The sequence below is a fragment of the Lynx rufus genome, unplaced genomic scaffold (genome assembly GCF_022079265.1).
Source record: "Lynx rufus isolate CCGP_SWC_20201006 ecotype Redwood Valley unplaced genomic scaffold, mLynRuf1.p SCAF_23, whole genome shotgun sequence".
NCBI classification, from domain to species: domain Eukaryota; kingdom Metazoa; phylum Chordata; class Mammalia; order Carnivora; family Felidae; genus Lynx; species Lynx rufus.
This window is the reverse complement of record NW_025814838.1, coordinates 12,376,948-12,397,224: the sequence shown is the minus strand read 5'-3', so window position 1 is coordinate 12,397,224 and position 20,277 is coordinate 12,376,948. Positions and strand designations below refer to the sequence as shown.

At 46.9% G+C, this 20,277-nt stretch overlaps 1 protein-coding gene across 3 annotated transcripts in view; it reads left to right on the top strand.

The window, feature by feature from the left end:
- Positions 1-20,277, top strand: part of NDE1 (nudE neurodevelopment protein 1) — a 38,557-nt gene that overhangs the window by 1,637 nt on the left and 16,643 nt on the right. For all 3 annotated transcript variants that reach the window (XM_047087309.1, XM_047087308.1, XM_047087307.1), the window contains exons 2-5: positions 6,040-6,165; positions 7,636-7,789; positions 14,067-14,215; positions 19,088-19,224. In XM_047087309.1, the coding sequence (XP_046943265.1) occupies positions 6,083-6,165; positions 7,636-7,789; positions 14,067-14,215; positions 19,088-19,224 (523 nt within the window). In that variant the 5' untranslated portion in view covers positions 6,040-6,082. The remainder of the gene's footprint in view (positions 1-6,039; positions 6,166-7,635; positions 7,790-14,066; positions 14,216-19,087; positions 19,225-20,277) is intronic.

Sequence of the window (20,277 nt, the reverse complement as noted above, 5' to 3'; positions counted from 1 at the left end):
TCTATTTTTTTGATCCCAGTTTAAGCTTTTTAAAATTTCAAAGGCAATATATGCTTACCATAAAAATCAATGTATTTAGCAGTGTGTCAGTTACAGGCTCTGATCTCTTTGCCTGCTTTACCCCGTCTGGTACAAGCTTCCAGACCCTTTTCATGTATGCAGAGAGAGCGAGATACATTTATAAACAAAACAGGCACCCTTTCTTAACATAGCATGAACTTTCTTCCATATTAGTTCGTATGATTCTTAACAACTGCGTAATTTTCCAGGCAGTCCCCGGTTGACAGTCGAGTTTCTCCAATTTTCCACATCAGTGGATGATGGCGTGCACCCTCGAGTATATGTCCTTGCATGCCTATCTAAGTATTTTTGTAGGAAGATCATTACAGACTTTGAAAGCACAGAGACAGAAGCCAGACTTGCTGACTCTTGACTGGTGTTGCCCCAGTGATGCCACTTCTGCAAAATGCAGAGCCCACGTCACCCCCCTGCACCCGCCAGAAGCTGGGGAAGCACGTGCTGACGTTTGGCAGTGTCTTTGCCTCCCTCCCTTTCCCTTCGGCTCTTCTGTGTGTTTTGATTGGGAAGGATTTGAGGCTGGGGTGAAGGGCGGCTAGTTACTTCTTGATAGTTTATACATGTATTTTGCTCCTGACCAGCTGTGCTGGCTTTCTTCGCTGAGAGGAGAGCCAAGGGACATGGCTTTGTGTTTTCTAGGGTTTTGAAATCAAAGGTATGTGTGTCTCAAGTATGTTTTCAGCTTGCGGAAACACATTTTTGTAGGAGTAGGAGATCTAAGCGATGCCAAGTAGAGAATGTATGCTTTTCTAGCTTCTTGCTCCCAGCTTGTTCCTCCTTGCATACCGTAGCATATACTTTTGAGGTACCCATTAGGTTTGTCCACAGAGCTGCTGGGACACAGTGGCACGATGGTGTGTTGAGAGCACAAGCCGGGAGGCAGAAGGCCCGTAACACTCGTAGCACAAAAGGAAGAAAGGCAGGAGCACTCACTCATTTTTTAAGCTAGTGGCTACAGAGTTGTATATACTGAGACCCAGCGTTAACAGCTGCCTGCCACAGCGCCTTTTAAAAGACTGTCTGGGCCAGATGGAACGGGTGAATCTGACCTCTCATTAGCCTGTTTGCAACCCCAAGGAGATCTTGAACTGGGATTCAAAGACAACACCCTCCCCCAACTTGCACTTGGGTTTGGGGTGTCTCTGCCATTTGCTCGTGCCTGTGGAGATGGCCAAGGTATGCCGTGTCTCTGCTCCAGTTCCTGGTCCTAAGAACCCAAGAGACTGACTTGCTTACTCTTGCAGTCGAACGGCTGAAAGAGCATAAACTTGAAGATAACTTCCTAGGTGCCCAGTACACGGCTAATGGAAGCTGGTGATACACTTGAGGAAATTATGCCGGGAGAAGGAAGTCTTTGCGAGTCCTCTTACTTGCTTTCCATGGCAAAGAATAATGCACATTAGAATGTGAGACGTTTCGAAAATCATACCTCTTTTTAAGATCGTTATTGCATAGCAAAGTGAGGTTCAGCTGTTACTTCTTCCTCTATAACATGTTTTTCCTCTTCCCTAAGGATTGTTATTCCAGTGCAGGGGTTTCTGGTTGAAATGCCAGGCCTGTGGTTTTGGTCCTTGAGTTGAATTAGTTACAGATTGTGCAGGCTCCGGTAGGAGCTCAGGTCTCTGCTTAGCTTCCCCTGCCCTCGCCCTGAAGTCCAAAACCAGGGGCACCTGGCTGGCTCAGTAGGTGAAGCGTCCGACCTGGGCTCAGGTCATGATCTTGCAGTTCGTGGATTCGAGCCCCTCATCGGGCTCTGTGCTGACAGCTTGGAGCCTGCTTCAGATTCCTCGTCTCCCTCTCTCTCAGCCCCTCCCCTGCTGGTGCTCTGTCTCTCTCTCAAAAAGAAACAAAACATTAATTTTTTTTTTAATAAAAAACAAAACCAGAGCTTTCCCATCAGCATGGTTGTAATTAGAGCCTCTCTCACAGTGGAAGAGTGGTATCTTAAAACATCTCAAAGTCCCTTCCTGAGGATTCAGTTTTAGTTCTCACCGGCTACAGTAAATGTTTTAGGAAGCTTTTTCTCCCTAAAACTCATCTGTCATAAGAGTTCAGGATGAAGGTTATTAAACTCCAGTATGAGATACTCCTCTAGTAAACCCGGGAAGGGGGTAGTTTCCAATGTGGTATCTTCCCCCCCCAGATCCTTCCAGCTAAGGAGATGCCACTCAGGTGCTGAGGGAGAGTGGAGCTTTCCCCATCCTAACGAGCATCTTAAGGATTTACAGATGTCAGCCATAAACTGGTCTTGAGAGCTTTCTGGCTTCCTGCCTTTCCTTCACCTGACATCCTCTTCCTGCTAGTACCATTCCACAAGCATTTATTGAGTGCCTGTGACATGCCAGGCACTCTTCTAGGCATTGGGATAAAAAAGCAAGACAGAGAAGGCCCTTGTGCTTAACAACTGGTATTCCCATGGGGGAAGATGAACAAAAACAAAACTCAAAATGATGATAGAAAGCAGAGGTTAATAGAGAAGGGCTGGAGGGGGTATTAGGTGGGGCATCAAAATAAGGTCTCTTCGGGGAAGGCGGTTCAGCTGAGATCTGAATGATGAGAGGGACACCTGGGCATAGATCTGAGGGAGAAGCATTCCAGGCAGAGAATAACAAGTGCAAAGGCCCTGAGGTGGGAGCAAGCGAGGTATGTTCAAGGAACAGAAAGAAGGCAATGTGGCTTGAACGTAAGCTAATGATTGGGGTCTGGGGTAGAGAATGTTTAGAGAAGTATGCACGAACTAATTACATTGAATATTGGACATGTTGTTTTTCCAAACAGCGGGAAAAGTCCGCCTACATCCATTGTTCCTTGTTCCTCACTTTCTTGCCCTACTACACAGACCCCCGTGCCACGCATTTGAGACTGTCCTCAGTAAGATAATCAGTGGCCACACGGTGCTCACTCGCGCGGGCTCTTGACATTGTCGGCACTGGTTTGTGCCTTGGTATTAGATGAGATCTGGGCTTATTAGAGCTTCGGGCTCCAGCAGGGAGTACCTACCAGACCTAAGTTTACCCTCACCCATTGCCACATTAATTACTGTCGTTTACAGTCCAGCTGCTCTATTCCTTTTACTTCCAATGAACAAGATCATTCTCTATTTACCTTCATTAGGATACTTGGGGCAGCAATCCAACCCTAACTGGCACATTCAAGAAAGGGAGTTGGTCATCTGTCATAACCTTAAATCAGGTATGACTGGGGTCCAGGTGTTCAAATGATGTCATCAGGACCCAGTGTCTCCACCTGTTGGCCTTGCTTTCCTCGGTTTTGGCTTCATTCTCTGGCCGACCCCTCCTTTGTGTTGGAGGAATGGCCACGGACAACTCCAGGCTTACCTCCTACTGCCTTACCCTAGTGGAAAGAATGTCTGTCTTTCTTCCTCCCAGCTCTATGGAGATATAATTGATGTATAACGTTGTGTAAGTTTAAGGTATATAGCATGATGATTTGTTTTTTTCTTTTTTTTAAAGTTTATTTATTTTGAGAGAGAATCCCAGGCAGGCTCTGTACTGTTAGCGTGAAGCTTGATACAAGGCTCAGAACCACCACCCATGAGCTCATGACCTGAGCCAAAACCAAGAGTTGGACGCTTAACCGACTGAGCCACCCAGGTGCCCCTGTTAGTGTAGCATGACGTGTGGATACATGTATATATTGGGAGCCGATTATCACAATAAGATTAGTTAACACGGAGAGTGTGTTTCTCGTTGGCTCTGCAAAAGCCCTATGCCTGGACACTGATTGGCCCTGCTTGGGTTAGGCCCACCCCTGTCTTTGGCTCAGTTGGGGTTGGGACCACCCGTGAACCAATCATTGACCTAGTTTGGGTTAGGCCCACCCCTATCATTGATTCAGCAGAGATTAGGCTGATGCTGGAGACATCCATTCCATCATGTGCCTCCTCCCAGATGCTGATGCTGAGTCAATCTAGTACATCTGAATCACTCTGGAATGAGCATAGGGTTGGTTTCCCCAAGATAAGGGTGTTGTTACAGAAAGATGGAACAAAAAATGCTGGACTGGAAAAAAAAAGACGACGACGAATGAACAGCATTCTGTTCTACCCAGCTTCTGTGCTTCCATCAAGCTTTCAGACAGACTCTGTTCCCCAAAAGGGCGTGGGGGTGGGGTGGGGAACAAGCATGTTGTCCCTGGAATAGGGAAGGGAGAGAAATTACGAAGAAGATGTGAATATTGGTACTAACAAATCTATTTATCAAGAAGTGCTGCACTCAAATAGAATTATGATTGTTTGATTTTTTTTTTTTTTAACCAGGGATCCAGAAGTTGGTGATTTTGTCCATGCCAACACTAACTTATTTAGCTGAATGATTCATATTTGTAGTCAAAAATACAGCTTGCTATGTCTTGCGCAGTGAGGGGTCGCATTCATTCTTTGGTCCTGAAGGACACACACCAGACCGAGAGCTCCCTGGAGGGAAGGAAGGGACCTTGGAGACCTCTCATTTGCATTTTTGACAAGTTCAGAGCCTTACATAAGTTCAGGGAATAAGCTTTTGCACGGAGAGGCTCTATCAGCAGGGAGTCTGTGACCTGACAGCTGTTGGGAAAGATCTGTGCTCTAGCCTCTCCTGCATTTCTCTGAGCCCTCAGAGCCAAGGCCCCATTCCCACCCCCTACCCTCTAGCTCCCCTCCCATTTGTCTTCTCACACCCACTTCTCCAAAATTCCCTCTACTTCCTCTTCTTTGCCTCCTGGTAATTCCACCCCGTTTGTTCTTCCTCCCTCCTCCTCTGTGTTGAAACTACCCTTGCCCACGTCACCGGTGACCGACGTTTCTTTCGCGAAGTCTCCTGGATATTTTCCAGCCCTTATCTTAGCTTCTCTGTTGCGTCGTGGATACTGGGGAACATTCCCTCCTTTCCCCTAGATGCCACGTCCTCCCAGGACAGCTCACCGTCTGGTTCTTGCCTCTGTTTCTCCGCTGTCTCCTTTGACTGCTGTTTCTTTCTTTGCCTACCAGGCAAACATTGGCATTCCTCAGAGTTCCATAAATAGTCCTCCTTAGATTGTCTGGCGGTTCCATCACAGGATAAAGGGAAGAAGCAGCTACAGGATCAGGACTCTCAAATCTGTGTCAGCCCAGGGTTCGCCCCAGAGTCTCAGATCCACTGTTGTTTCTAGATGTGCCACAGGCTTCTCAAACCCAAAGTGTCCCAAACCGGGCTCCTTATCCTCCTCCTCAAAGACATTCCTTCTCTTAGGATTTGTCTCTGGTGATGAGGATGGTGGGGGCACCGGGTGTCTAAACTGGAACCCTGGGAGAATGTCCTCAGCTCCTTTTTTTTTTTCCTTGCCCCTCCTCGAATGAAATAAATAAAATCTTGGTAGTTTTGTCTATTTGTGGAATGTTTCCTGTGGGTGGGCTGGATTTTGTCTGGCTTTGATGTCAAGTTTTGGCAATGTTTTATCATTTAACCCGACATAAAATTCAGGAATTTTTTTTTTTCCTCCCTGTTAAAGATCCACTATTGGGTTAAGTGTCCGACTTTGGCTTGGGTCATGATCTCGTGGCTGGGGAGTTCAAGCCCCATGTTGGGCTCTGTGCTGACAGCTCGGAGCCTGGAGCCTGCTTCGGATTCTGTGCCCCCCTCCTCGGGCCCTCCCGTGCTCATTCTGTCTGTCTCTCTTAAAAATGAATAAGTGTTGGGGCGCCTGGGTGGCGCAGTCGGTTAAGCATCCGACTTCAGCCAGGTCACGATCTCGCGGTCCGTGAGTTCGAGCCCCGCGTCAGAATCTGGACTGATGGCTCAAAGCCTGGAGCCTGTTTCCGATTCTATGTCTCCCCCTCTCTCTCCCCCTCCCCCGTTCATGCTCTGTCTCTCTCTGTCCCAAAAATAAATAAACGTTGAAAAAAAAAATAAGTGTTAAAAAAAATTTATAAACATCTGCTGTTGAACCAGATATGCAAATAATTTTAAAGCTTTTCTCTCCCAGACACCATGCTGCAAGAAGAGTGACCCCTTCCTCTGTTTCCACAATGGAGGACTCCGGAAAGACTTTCAGCTCTGAGGAGGAAGAAGCAAGCTACTGGAAAGATCTGGCCATGACCTACAAGCAGAGGTCAGTCTTCCTAAGTCCACCTTGCTTTTTCTCCCCATCACCGTGGCAGCAGCCATCGATTTTGTCACTCTTAGGCCACAAGCACTACAAAGGACTTGACATACATTCTCTCCGTTAAATCTCAAAACGGCCCTCTGAGGAAACAGTTGTCACCCCATTTTACAGATGAGGAAGCTGAGCCTCAGGGAAGGCAACTAATGTGTCCACCAAGGTCACACGGCCAGTAAGGAGCAGGCCTAGGATGTGAGCACCAAAGCCTGTGGTCCCAAGCAAACCACCGTGTTCCTTCCCAGCTGATTTTCCGGCGGGGCTCCGTCGGTTCCAGACGCCTTAGCTGGTCAGCCCCCTCCCCCATGTGTGAGGAAAGAACTTCTCCCTGTGTCTAACAAAATGGGTCGTTGCAGATTTTAAATTTGAAAGAAGTGATTCTGCGTCCATATTTGGGAGGAGAGTGTGTGTTCAGCATTTCTTCTTTTTATTTCTTGTGGGCTCTTACACTCTTTGTAGGGAGGTCTTATTCCAGTCCCTCTAATTCCCTAATTTTATTTATTTATTTATTTATTTATTTATTTATTTATTTATTTATTTATTTTTAATTTTTTTTTAACATTTGTTTATTTTTGAGATAGAGAGAGAGTATGAACAGGGGAGAGTCAGAGAAAGAGGGAGACACAGAATCTGAAACAGGCTCCAGGCTCCGAGCCGTCAGCACAGAGCCCAACGCAGGGCCCGAACCCACGGACTGCGAGATCATGACCCGAGCCGAAGTCGGACGCCCAACCGACTGAGCCACCCAGGCGCCCCTCTAATTTTTTTTTTAATGTTTATATTTGAGAGAGAGACAGCGTACAAGCAGGGGAGGGGCAGAGAGAGTGGGGGACAGAATGCAAAGCAGGCTCCAGGCCTGCCGCAGGGCTCGAACTCACGAGCCAGGAGATCATGACCTGAGCCAAAGTAGGACGCTTAAGTGTGTGTCACCTAGCACCCCTAATTTCCTTACTCTTAATTCGACTTAAAGATAATTCAGGCTTAGCATTTAAAACCGAAAAAAAAAGTGTTGCTTGACTTTTAAGGACTGAAAAGCTGGAATTGGGTGTTTGTCCCCCTTCCAGTGGGACAAGGAAGCACTTAGGTCCGGTTTCTACTTAAAAGTCAATCTGCAGAGGGTGTGCAATCCCACAATACTTTCCACACGTTGAGTTAAAAAATATATATGGTGAAAGAATGAGTGAAGAGTGAATGGGCTTTGGAGTCAGGCACCCCTGGGTTCAGGCCTGAGGTCTGCTTCTGACCCGTGTGACCTTGAGGCAGGTCAGTCGGCCTATCTGAGCCTGGCTTTATCTGTAAAGTGAGGTCAGTGATAGTTTCCGCCTCACAAGGCAGTTGAGTGAAGAGCTAATCCACGCATAACCCTCAGTAGCTCTAAGTGCTCGATAAACGCTTCCCCTGACACGGCCGGCAATTCTGTAGGGCCGAAAATACCCAAGAGGAGCTGCGAGAGTTCCAGGAGGGAAGCCGCGAGTATGAAGCCGAACTGGAGACGCAGCTGCAACAGATTGAAACCAGGAACAGGGACCTCCTGTCGGAAAATAATCGCCTTCGCCTAGAGCTAGAAACCATCAAGGTGAGAGGAAACGGGCAGCAGGTGTGGGGTGTGGGGTGTGCCGCTGGACAAGGGAGCCCTGCCTTGCGAGGGGCCGCGGCCAGCCCCGGGCTCCCTCCCACCCCTAGGCCTGCTGGGCGGATGTGGTGGTGGAACCCTTGTTTGCCCCCCATGGGCAGAGCTCTGTGGGAGCAGACCACACAGGTGTCCCCGTGGCCCATTCTTGGGTGTCTACCACAGTCCCACAAGGCCTGCAAAAGAAAACGTTTTGAGAGGATGGAGTGTCACTAGATTTGCTGATCGGGGGTATGATAGCCCCTAGATGCCTACTGATGTTTAAGTCAAAGTAAAATAAGGACAAATTTAACTCCTCGGTTATACCAGCGACGTTTCAACTACATGACAGCCGCATGTCTAGTGGGTATCATTACTGGACAGAGTGGTGCAGGATATTTCCATCATTACAGAAAGTTCTGTCGGACAGAGCCAGTCGAGACCAGGTTTCTCAGCCTGGACGCTGCTGACATTTGAGGTCAGGTCATTTTCAGTTTAGGGGGCTGAGTTTTATACTGTAGGATGTTTGTGGGGGGTTTTTTTGTTTAAAAAATTTTTTTAATGTTTATTTTTGAGAGAGAGAGACAGAGTGTGAGTAGGGGCAGGGGAGGGACAGAGAAAGGGAGACACAAAATCCAAAGCAGGCTCCAGGCTCTGAGCTGTCCGCACAGAGCCCGACACGGGAGTCAAACTCACTAACCATGAGCTCACGACCTGAGCCGAAGTCAGACGCTTAACTGACTGAGCCACCCAGGCTACCCATGGTTTTTTTGTTGTTGTTTTTTCCTTTTAAGTTTATTTATTTATTTTGAGAGAGAGAACAGGGGAGGAGCAGAGAGAGGGAGAGAGAGAATCCCAAGCAGGCTCCACGCTGCCAGTACAGAGCCTGATGTGGGGCTCGAGCCATGACTATGAGATCAGGGCCTGAGCCAAAATCAAGAGTTGGGAGCCACCCAGGCACCCCACACTGTAGGATGTTTAACAGCATCCCTGGTCTGCATCCAGTGGATGCCAGTAGCTCCTTCTGCCCCAGACTATGACAACCAAAAATATCTTCGGATATTGCCACGTATCTGGAAAACCACTGGTCTAAAGGGTAAAGACTACCTTTTGGACATGCTATAGGGCTTAGCAGATAATCACTAACACTGTGCCCCGGAGACTTTCTCAGCCCTCACTGATAAGCAGGATCACTCGGCAAGCTTTGTAAGTATCAGGCCTGAACCCACCCCCACCGTGAGATTCCCGGTCTCAGTAAGTCTGTGGTGGGGGGACACAGGCATGTCTGCCTGTCTTTTTTTTTTTTTTTTTTTTAGTAAAGCTCACCATGTAAATTTTGACGAGCTGCTAGGGGAGGTGTGGTGGATAGTGGAAGATGTGCTCCCAGCCTTCTGGCAGCTTTGTGGGGAAGACAAACCTGACTCCAAAAAGCACCTAGGGAAAAGATACTCCATGACGTAGTACTGACCAAGAGATCCTTCACACAGAAGGGTCTGTATGCAATGGAGACACAGCTGCTGGGAGGGATTTGAGCTGGTGTTTGAAGGTGAGAAGAGGGTGTGTGCGTCTGTGTTTGTGTGGCCGGCAGATTGGGGCAGAGGGGTTAAGGAAGAGCTAATCTGGACCTTCCACAGACACAGACGAGAACAGATGTCAAGCAGACCTGGGAATCCTGGCTTTATGAGTTCATGGGAAACAGCGGGGCCAACAAATGGACTGGGGATTGAGGGATGGGGAGGGGCGGAGGAAAGACCCTGAAGTCCTCAGAAGCTGAGCTGTGGAGTGCAAGTTGTATGTTGTAGACCGCAGACCCCAAGCTGGCCATCTACAGGTCATTCTGGCACATGCATGGTTTTTGCTTAGCCTTCAATGGCTTTTTATTCTGTATATTATGAAAGCTTCCATGCACACAGCCAGGTTGAAAGAATTTTCCAGCACACGTCTATATATCCATCACCTGTGCTCTACCAGTAACCTCTGCTGTACTTGATTCTTATTACCTAGCTATCCCTCCCTCGGTCTACTTTTCTGTTGCATTTCAAAGTGATTTGCAGATACCTATTTACCTCCCTGTAAATACTTCAGCGTGTTAGTGTTAGCTAGAGTTGAGGTTTTGTGTAGAGTTCGTTCTTTTGATAGTAAAACTTACATCTGTAGTATTTTTTTTTAAATGTTTGACATCAGTATTCAAAGTTGTGAGGCTTCCTATAAAAATTGGGATTTCTGACTTCCTTTGAGAATCAGCGGATCTGGCCATACCAGGCCTGCATTCGTTCCCCGCCAGCGAAAAGCCAAGTAATGGTTGAGTGCTCACCAGTCCATCCCAGTCCCCACTACGGTCCCCCACCTCTGTATCTGACACTGAGGAATGAGTGTCCCTTGCTTTATGCCTACACCTGGCCCACACAACTCAAAACAGCCTGGCCCCTACAGCCATTAGTATTTGACCCCTGCCATGAGCACTGAGGGATCACTATAGCTCTTAGCCTGAAGGGGACTCGGGGTGGGAAGCTGCGTGGAGGGAAGATCAGCAGCAGTATAAATGATAGTTGGGAGAAGGAACGAGACCCTCCACGGAGGCAGACTAATACTGAGCAATGATGAAGTAATTGTTTCAAGACTGAGCCCTTGAACCTGCGGAAGCCGTTTTTTTTTTTTTAATTTTTTTTTTTATGTTTTATTTATTTTTGACAGAGAGAGAGACACAGTATGAGCAGGGGAGGGGCAGAGAGAGAGGGAGACACAGAATCTGAAGCAGGCTCCAGGCTCTGAGCTGTCAGCACAGAGCCTGACGTGGGGCTCGAACCCACAGACCGCAAGATCATGACCTGAGCTGAAGTCGGACACTCAACCGACTGAGCCACCCAGGCACCCCCTTCAAGAAGACATTTTTATGACAGCCACATGACAGATGCATGAGGCACAGAGCATAGAGTAGAAGAAGCAATAGAAATACCTTGGAATGAAGAATACTTACTTGCCTTGGGGTACTTGGCTGGCACAGTCGAGTCAGAGCATACGAGTCTTAAATAAACTAAAAAAAAAAATTTACTTATTTTTTGAGAGGGGAAGGGGAACCTAAGCAGGTTCCACACTGTTGGCACAAAGCCTGACGTGGGGCTTGAACTCAAAAACCTTGAGATCACGACCTGAGCCGAAATCAAGAGTCGGACACTTAACCAACTGAGCCCCCCAGGCGCCCTGAGCGTGCAACCCTTCATCTTGGAGTAGTGAATTCGAACCCCATGTTGGGTGTAGAGATTACTTTAAAAAATAAGTAAGTAAATAAAAACTGCCACCAGCACCTATTTGCCAGTCACCTAAGTATTCAGCTGTGTCAGACTTCTTGACAACTGGCTTATTCATCACAAGTTGAATGTAAAAGCCTATAAGGGATCAAACAGAGCGTCTGTTGATGGCTCCATCAACTGACCGCTTATAATAATTAGCGCCAAATGAAAGCACAACATTTAGCAACAGCTTTTCATGTCTGCAAGTTCAAAGGACGTCATTTGAATCTGAATGCTGGTGGAGAGGCCCGTTAACTGCATCTTCTTGAACCTGTGTTTGAATTTAGGTTAATGACCTAGGATCCCATGCCTTCCTGTTTTATTTGGAGATGCACACAAATAAAGGGTGTGAGGCCGTGAGAGCCAGGCCTGGGAATTGGCCCCTGTGTGGGTCTTGGTCTGCCCCTCCTTGACTGAGCGGGGATGCTTCCTCTGCTGCGGCCAGGAGACACTATCAGAGGGGACTGGCCAGGAAACAGAGTATCAGAGGGGACCGGACAGCGTGAGGATGTGGAATGGCCTCCGTGTCCTCACCCTGTAAATAATCTGCTTGTTCTGCGGGAGTGTGTCTTTCACAGGGCTCTCGCCACGCCTCTCTGGCCTGGGCACCATTGTGTCATTCTCCCGGTGCATCCAGACTGTTTCTAGCAACGCCTTTGTTGACTCAATTGAGTCAAGAAGAGTTTGACTGCTTTTCAAACTTCCCAGTTTGACTTTGGGCCTTTCCTATGGGAAGTGTTTTCTTTTGTGTGTAGATGAAGGGAAAGCAGTAAGGGTGTTTGTTGAAGGAAGGTAATTTGGGAAAGGAGCCAGAGCAGAATGTGTGTGTGTGTGTGTGTGTGTGTGTACACCTATGTGACCTGTAATGAAATGGTTGAGGGCACTTTAGCATAGTTGTTTCTTTGTTTTTTTGTTCTTAATTTTTTTGTTTGTTTATTATTTTGAGAGAGCGTGAGCGGGGGAAGGGAGAGAGAGAGAGGGAGACACTGAATCCAAAGCAGGCTCCAGGCCACAAGCTGTCAGCACAGAGCCGAACACAGGGGTCAAACCCATGGACCTCGAGACCATGACCTGAGCTGAAGTAAGTGGTGCCGTTAGCACAGTTTCCTTAAAAGCATAAGCCCCTCGGGACGCCTGGGTGGCGCAGTCGGTTAAGCGTCCGACTTCAGCCAGGTCACGATCTCGCGGTCCGTGAGTTCGAGCCCCGCGTCGGGCTCTGGGCTGATGGCTCAGAGCCTGGAGCCTGTTTCTGATTCTGTGTCTCCCTCTCTCTCTGCCCCTCCCCCATTCATGCTCTGTCTCTCTCTGTCCCAAAAATAAATAAAACGTTGAAAAAAAAAAATTAAAAAAAAAAAAAAAAAGCATAAGCCCCAGGGCGCCTGGGTGGCTCTGTCTGTTAAGCGTCTGACTTCAGCTCAGGTCATGATCTTGCGGTTTGTGAGTTTGAGTCCCGCATCGGGCTCTGGCCTGACAGCTCGGAGCCTGGACCCAAGCTGGACCCTGTTTCAGATTCTGTGTCTCCCTCTGTCTCTCCTCTCCCCTACTCATGCTCTGTCTCTGTCTCTTTTTCTCTGTCAAAAATAAACAAACATTAAAAAAAAAAAAAAAGGCGAAAAAAGGAAAAGCACAAGCCCCAGTGGCCCAGGTTGGATCTAGGCTCAGGCTTTTGCTACCAGTTGACTTTGGGCTAATGGGGTAGGCTCCATTCACATCTCCGAAATGGCATTTGGCGAGGCATCGTAAGCACGGTCCTGAGCCCAGAAGCTGGCCCAGAGTAAGCATGCGATGAATGTTAGCTGCTGCAGTTGACTGTTCCTTCCTTGGAAAGTACTAGTCAAATCACACTAAGCTACTTTTGGTGATAAGTAACAGGTTGTGGGGTTTTTTTGTTTGCTTCCTTCCTTTGCTTCCCTTCCCTTGATTCCTTGCTTCCCTCCCTTCTTCCCTTCCTCCCCCAAAGGTCCCCAAATCCCTTTCAAACCCCCATGCTACACGGGGAGTCTCGACATAAAGTTAGAACAGTTATCAAACTAAGCACATGGTTTTCTGCTCTTGTTACGAGGCAGCAGCAACCAAAGCTGTTGTGATTCCTTACGTGTAATCCAGGGATGTCACGTGAGGTGGATCTGTATTGCCCTGTGGATGTTGCTTGGAGACATTTATGTGGTTTTCTGTGGCTGTGTGGATGCCCTTGAACAAAATGATGGCTTTGAAGATCGTTGGGGGCTTCTTACCCAGAGGCTGCAGGGACCAAGTTTGGGAGGGGGCAGGGTGGTGCAAGGTGCTAGTGGGCTGGGAGGCAAGACGTACTTGGTACATAAGAGCTTTGAGCGGTGGCCCCGTTCTTGCCATCTGCCCTCCTTTGCTTCAGAGTCCGTGTCTGTGGAGAGAAGGTTCTACTGACTGAGGTTAGGCTTGTCCCCTGGTTGTGGTGGGTGGCCACGAGGCTGTCTGGAGCCACCTTGGGGAGTGATAGGAAGAATGGCCCCATAAAGATCCTATACTAAGGAGGAGCTAAATCCCTTAAAGAAATCAGGGCACTGGGGCGCCTGGGTGGTGCAGTCGGTTGGGCGTCCGACTTCAGCCAGGTCACGATCTCGCGGTCCGTGAGTTCGAGCCCCGCGTCAGGCTCTGTGCTGATGGCTCAGAGCCTGGAGCCTGTTTCCGATTCTGTGTCTCCCTCTCTCTCTGCCCCTCCCCCGTTCATGCTCTATCTCTCTCTGTCCCAAAAATAAATAAACGTTGAAAAAAAGAAAAAAATCAGGGCGCTGACGGGCTGTGCACACGGGGAGGTACGGATGCTCATGAGCTAGAAGCAACAGCGCCCATGACAACAGGAGTGGGCACAGTCCAGGAGTAATCCTCGGTATTTTAAGGCAATGCCAGGGAAGGGAGATAAACATAGCTTATCAGAAGTCTTAAATCACACACTCAGTGTCGATTTTGATCTTCAGGACAAGTTTGAAACGCAGCACTCTGAAGGCCACCGGCAGATCTCAGCCTTAGAGGATGACCTCGCCCAGACCAAAGCAATCAAGGATCAACTTCAGAAATACATCAGAGAGCTGGAGCAAGCCAACGATGACTTGGAAAGAGCAAAACGGTATGTCGGGAAGCAGAAATGGGTTTGGGAGCCTTTTTTCTCTGCTGTTGGCTCCCAGCACGTGGGTGCCAAGCACCGTGTTGAGTCTAGAGGATTCAGCCGTGAGCCACACCAAGCCAGTGACCGTCCAGGAGACAGACAAAAGACACATCAGTGCAACCTGATGACAGCAGTAAGTGCTGCAAGTTTAGGTGCGATGGGGGTACTTAAGTGGACACAGAAGTTACACCATCAGTGGGTAAATGTCAGGCAAGGCTTCCCAGTGGAAGTGGCAGTTAGGCTAAGACCAGGGGGATGTATATGCATGACCCAGGGGAAGAGTATGAGGTGAGAACATTCCAGGCAGAAAGGCACACATGTGCTCATTACTGCCCTAAGGTAAGCGTGTTCAAAGAACAGTATTTCTTTGCAAATGTTTATTTAGTTTTGAGAGTACGAACAGGGGAGGGGCAGGCAGAGGGGGACAAAGATCCAAAGTGGGCTCCACCTCTAACAGCAGAGAGCCCGATGTGGGGCTCGAACACACAAACTGTGAGATCGTGACCTGAGCCGATGTAGGGTGCTCAACCAACTGAACCACCCAGGCGCCCCCTAACCTGAGCAGATGTAGGGTGCTCAACCAACTGAACCACCGAGGCGCCCCCGAAGAACGGTATTTTGTAAACTGACATTCTGTTGCTGAGCAGAATACTACCAATGATAACTAAAATTTATTGAAAAACTACTCTGTGCCAGCCCCCCCCCCTTTTTTTTAATGGAAACACATTAAAAATTAGATATACATTGCATACAGTGGCATGCACGGATTTTTAGCGTACAGGTCCCATCAGTTTGGGCAAATGGCGTATACGCTCCCACGACCCACACTCTTGTTAAGATGGGGAAGCTTTGTGTTGCCCCCACAGGCCCCTGTGTTACTTTTTAGTGGTTGCTTTAGGATAACTTCACTGTACCACTTCAAGTAAAATGCAACAGCCTTTGCAACCTTACAGTTTGATTTTTACCATCCTTGAACTTTATGCTATACTTGTAATACTGCTGTGTCTACAAATGCCGTAGATTCTGAAATGCGTAGCTATCGTTTTGGCTTTAAAAAGCCAAGTGTGTTTTATTTCATTAAAAAAAAATTTGTTTAATGTTTGTTTAGTTTTGAAAGAGAGACAGAGCATTAGTGGGGGAGGGGCCGAGAGAGACCCAGAATCGAAGGCAGGCTCCAGGCTCTGAGCTGTCAGCATAGCTCGGGGCTCAAACTCAGGAAGGGTGAGATCATGACCTGAGCTGAAGTCGACCGAGCCACCCAGGTGCCCCTAAAAAGCCAAGTATATTTTAAAGAAATGAAGAGAGTAAAAAGATAGCCTTTTATGTTTACCCACATATTTACTATTTTGGGTTCATTCCTTCCTGAGGATCTGGATTTCCCTCTGGTATCCCCTCCCTTGGGGCTTGAAGAAGTTCCCTTAGGATTTCTTTCTTTTTTTTCTTTTTTAAAACAATTTTTTTTATGTATATTTATTTTTGAGAGGCAGAGACAGAGCATGAGTGGGGAGGGGCAGAGAGAGAGGGAGACACAGAATCTGAAGAAGCTCCAGGCTCTGAGCTGTGTGCACTGAGCCCGATGTCGGGCTGTAACTCGCGAACCACGAGATCGTGACCTGAGCTGAAAGTTAGACGCTTAACCGAGCCACCCAGGTGCCCTTTCCCTTAAGATTTCTTATAGCAAAGGTCTGCTGATGGTGAAGTCTCCTTGTTTTAGTTTATCTCCAAGTGTCTTTTGCCTTCATTCTCTTCTTCTTTTTTTTAGGTTTATTTGTTTTAGAGAGAGTGGGGGAGGAGCAGAGAGAAAGGGAGAGAGAGAATCCCAAGCAGACCCTGCACGGTCAGCACAGAGCCCGATGCGGGGCTCTAACTCGTGAACCATGAGATCATGACCTGAGCTGAAGTCAGAAGCTTAGCCACCTGAGTCCCCCCAGGCACCCCTGCCTTCATTCTTGTCCGCTGGATGTAGAATTCTGGGTTGACAGCTGTTGTGTTTTTTTCTTTCGGTGGGTTCTTCCACTGTTTTTCTGGTTTCCTTGCTTTAGGTCAGAAGTTAGTCGTCATTTGAGTGGTCACTCCCCAGTATATAATGTGTTTTTTTCCTAGCTGCTCTCAGATTTTTCTCTTGATTTTTTGTTTGCAGCAGTTTGATTATGATGTGCCTCGGTTTTATATACATGTGTCTTTTTTTTTTTTAAGTGTTGGATTTAACCAGAATAGATTTTTTACATTTCCTTCAATGATTCTCAATACCCAATGTGGGGCTCAAACTGGTGACCCTGAGATCAACAGTTGGATGCTCTTTGGCCGAGCCAACCAGGCGCCCCTATATGTATTTATCTTGACGGGGATTTGCTGGGCTTCCTTAGTCTGTAAATCTCTCTTGACAGATTTCACTTGGGTCATGATTTCTCAAAGATTTGCGCTGGCCCATTCTCTCTGTCCTCTGTCCTTCTGGGACCCCAACTACACACATCAGTCGTTTTGATAATTGCCACACAGGTCTCTGAGGCTCTGGTCCTTTTATTATTTTTTTCCTCTAATATTTTTTCTTTCGGTTCTTCAAATTGGATAATTTCTGTTGATCTAGTTTCAAGTTCGCTGCACCTTTCTCTCCAGTCTGCTGATAAGCCAATTCCAATAGAGCTTTCAGAGATTGTATTTTCAGTTCTAGAATTTCCTCTAAAAAAAAAAAAATAGTAATTTCCATTCCTCTACTGTGGTTTCTCTTTATATCCTTGAGCATAGCTAAAGAAACTACTTTAAAGTCTTTTTCTGCTAATTCTAACCATGTAGGTTACCTCAGGGCTGCTTCAAGGCCGCTGTGCAGATGCATGGTCCCAGTGTTAGCCAGAGACGTGGGAAGAGAATTTGGGGCTCCCATGTGGGGTGGATTCCATCACTGGAGCTGTAGGCAGAAAACTTATGAAGATGCAAAGTCCACCCAGATTTCGTTGATCAAAGCAAGTCATGTGGCCCAAGTCCAGAGCAGGGAAAGTACATTCCACTCACAGGCCGTGGCAAGGATGTGGATGCAAAGAAGGGAGGGAGAATTGGGACCACTTCTCATGGGAGCCAGTCTACCATTCACGTGGTTGAAAAATAATATACAAAGGGTAGAGTTTTTTATGCAAATTCGGGCAGATAAAAATAGAAATTGGTGTTATCCCTACTCTCCTCCCCACCAGCATTCTATACACGCTGTTGTACATCTTCTTTCATACAACAGTAGATCTTGGGGATCTTTCTGTATCAGGACACAGAGAATTCTTTGTTCTTTTTCTCCCCCCAAGTGCATAATATCCTATTGTATGGTTGGTATTGCATAATACATAATACTTTATTTGTCCAGTCCCCTGTGGATGGATAGCTGCTACATTTGCATTCTTGTGGAGTGATCAGCATTGCTGTGATGAATGATGAACACTGCTTGCACAGATGTTTATCTGGAGAATAAATCCCCAGAAGTGAAATTGCAGGGTAAAGGGATAGACGCATGCGTGATTTTGATAGTTGTTGCCCGATTGTTCTCTCTGTAGTTACATCGCTTTACATTCCCAGCGGCTACGTGTCCTGTTTTCCACACAGCTTCCCACACAGAGTGGTTTTCAGACTTCAGATTTCTGCCAATCTAGTCAGGGCCCAGTGGATACATTTCTGAATTATGAGTGACATAGATTCCTTCTCATATATTTAAGAATGATTTGTTTCTTTTTCTCTGAACTTTGCCTTTTTTTTTTTTTTAAACTTGGGTTGCTGGTTGTTTTTCATTTCTAGGAGACCTTTTATATATTTGTTGATGTGGATTGAAAATATTGAGAATTTGTCATTTGTCTTGCAGCTTTGTCTGATGTATTCATTACTATCAAGTTCTCTGATCTCTCTGTAGTCGATCAGTCACAGTGGCAGGGCAGGGTTTATACAGCTGTTAGCCTGGGTTTTCTTTCTTTTCTTACATTTCTTTCTTACATTTCTCACTCTCATGTGCGCTCTCTCTCTCTCCCTTTCTCCCTCTATATATATGTATTCACATTTTTGCCAAATGCTGAACATTTTGGTGTTAAAATCAGATGAGATAGAGGTGAGGCCCCAGTCATTATTATAGAATGAATAAAGTTCTGGAATACTCAAGTTTTATATTTAAAAAAAACTTGGGGCTCCTGGGTGTCTCAGTCAGTTGAGCGTCCAACTCTTGATTTTGGCTGAGGCCGTGATCCCGGAGTCATGGGATTGAGCTCTGTGTTGGGCTCTGTGCTGAGCGTGGGGCCTGCTTGGGATTCTCTCTCTCTCTCTCTCTCTCTCTCTCTCTCTCTCTCTCTCCCTCCCTCCCTCCCTCTCCCTCTCCCTCTCCCTCTCCCTCCCTCCCTCCCCCTCTCCCCCCCCCGCCCCTTCCCCTGCTTGCATTCTCTCTTAAAAAAAAAAATACATAAATAAAAAACCTTAAAAACGGTACAATTTTATTTTAGTAGGGTATTCGGAACACTGATTTGCATTTTGAGTCTCCAGGAGGAGATGGGAGTTTGCTCTCCTGGCATTTGGACCCTGTATGTTGTCCTAAATAAGGTGCTGGCCCTTTGCTAAGTGCTCTATGGACATTTCTCACTTAATCCTCAGGACGGCTTTGTGTACCTTAAGAGCTAAGATGATTCTCCTTCTGCAGGTGAACAGCCTGGGTCCCAGAAGGTTAAGATGCTTGCTCAAGTCTGTGGTGTCCAGGAGGTGTCCATGCTGGGACTCATGCCCCCTGTGTCTGCCCTTTCTCATCTCCCTGTTCTGTAGGCACCACATGGATGCCACTGTTTCCTCTCCGGGACAACTTTGCTTTTCTCTTACCAGGGCCACGATCATGTCTCTGGAGGACTTTGAGCAGCGTTTGAATCAAGCCATTGAGAGAAATGCCTTCCTGGAGAGTGAACTTGATGAGAAGGAGAATCTTCTCGAATCTGTTCAGCGCCTGAAAGATGAAGCCAGAGGTCAGGAAGACTTGGCTTTTTTCTGTGTGCCCTGACCGGTGTTTGCCCCTCTCCCTACCTGAGAACAGCTTCTCCTACAATGTTGCCCAGTATTACCTTTGCTGGAAATCTGTGACCTGCCCTAGTCAGAGGGCGTAGAACCACACTGGGCAGGCCTTGTCCCCGCCCCATGGTAAGAATTGTCAGATGTCTGACCCTGTAAAGACCCTCTGTGGGAATTCAAACCACCACTGGCTTTTTGTTCAGCAGGAGTATAAGAGTTTTGTGGGGAGAAAAGTCTTAATGGAATTGCTAGCTAGCCCATTGTTTCTCTGACCTGATGGCAGCCGAGGCAGTGGTTTCCAGCTCTGAATTCCCATCAGCATTTGCTCCGTGGAAGTTTGCAGTTCTGGGGTAGATCTGGGTGTAGAAGAACTTCTTAAACATCCCAATTAATTGTTCATAACACTAATTTAGTTTCTAATGTATAGCCAGTAGAAGGGGGATTAAAAAGAAGAAAACTGCAGGTCTGAAAGGTAGTTCTGCAGTGGTTAAATAAATGACAGAGATTCATTTTATTTTATGGAACGTTAAACAGTTGTTAAAACAAATAAGGTATAGATGTGAATATGGCTAGATTAAGACCTACCATTGAAGGAAGATAAATCATAGATCGTAAACGTGTTTCTGTTTACACTTAGTAAGAATTATTCCTAACATATGCTTAATAGATAATAGATAAACTGTACATCTGAAAATGCAGAGAAAAAAGGATTGAAAATATCTCCCCCATATTATAGCGATAATGAGTCAGGAGGCCCATATGGGGGTTGGTGGGGAAAGTGTCTTTTCCCTTAGTATGCTGTATACCCTGTTGAGCTGGAAATATCTTGAAGCAAGTAAAGCATTAGTGTATCCATCAATGCCATAGTTTTTCAAAAATTTTAAACCTTTTTGTTTTTGTTTTATTTTTATTTTTAAGTAGGCTCCATGCCCATCATGGGGCTTGAACTCACAACCCTGAGATCAAGAGTCACACGTTCTAGGGGCACCTGGGTGGCTCAGTCGGTTAAG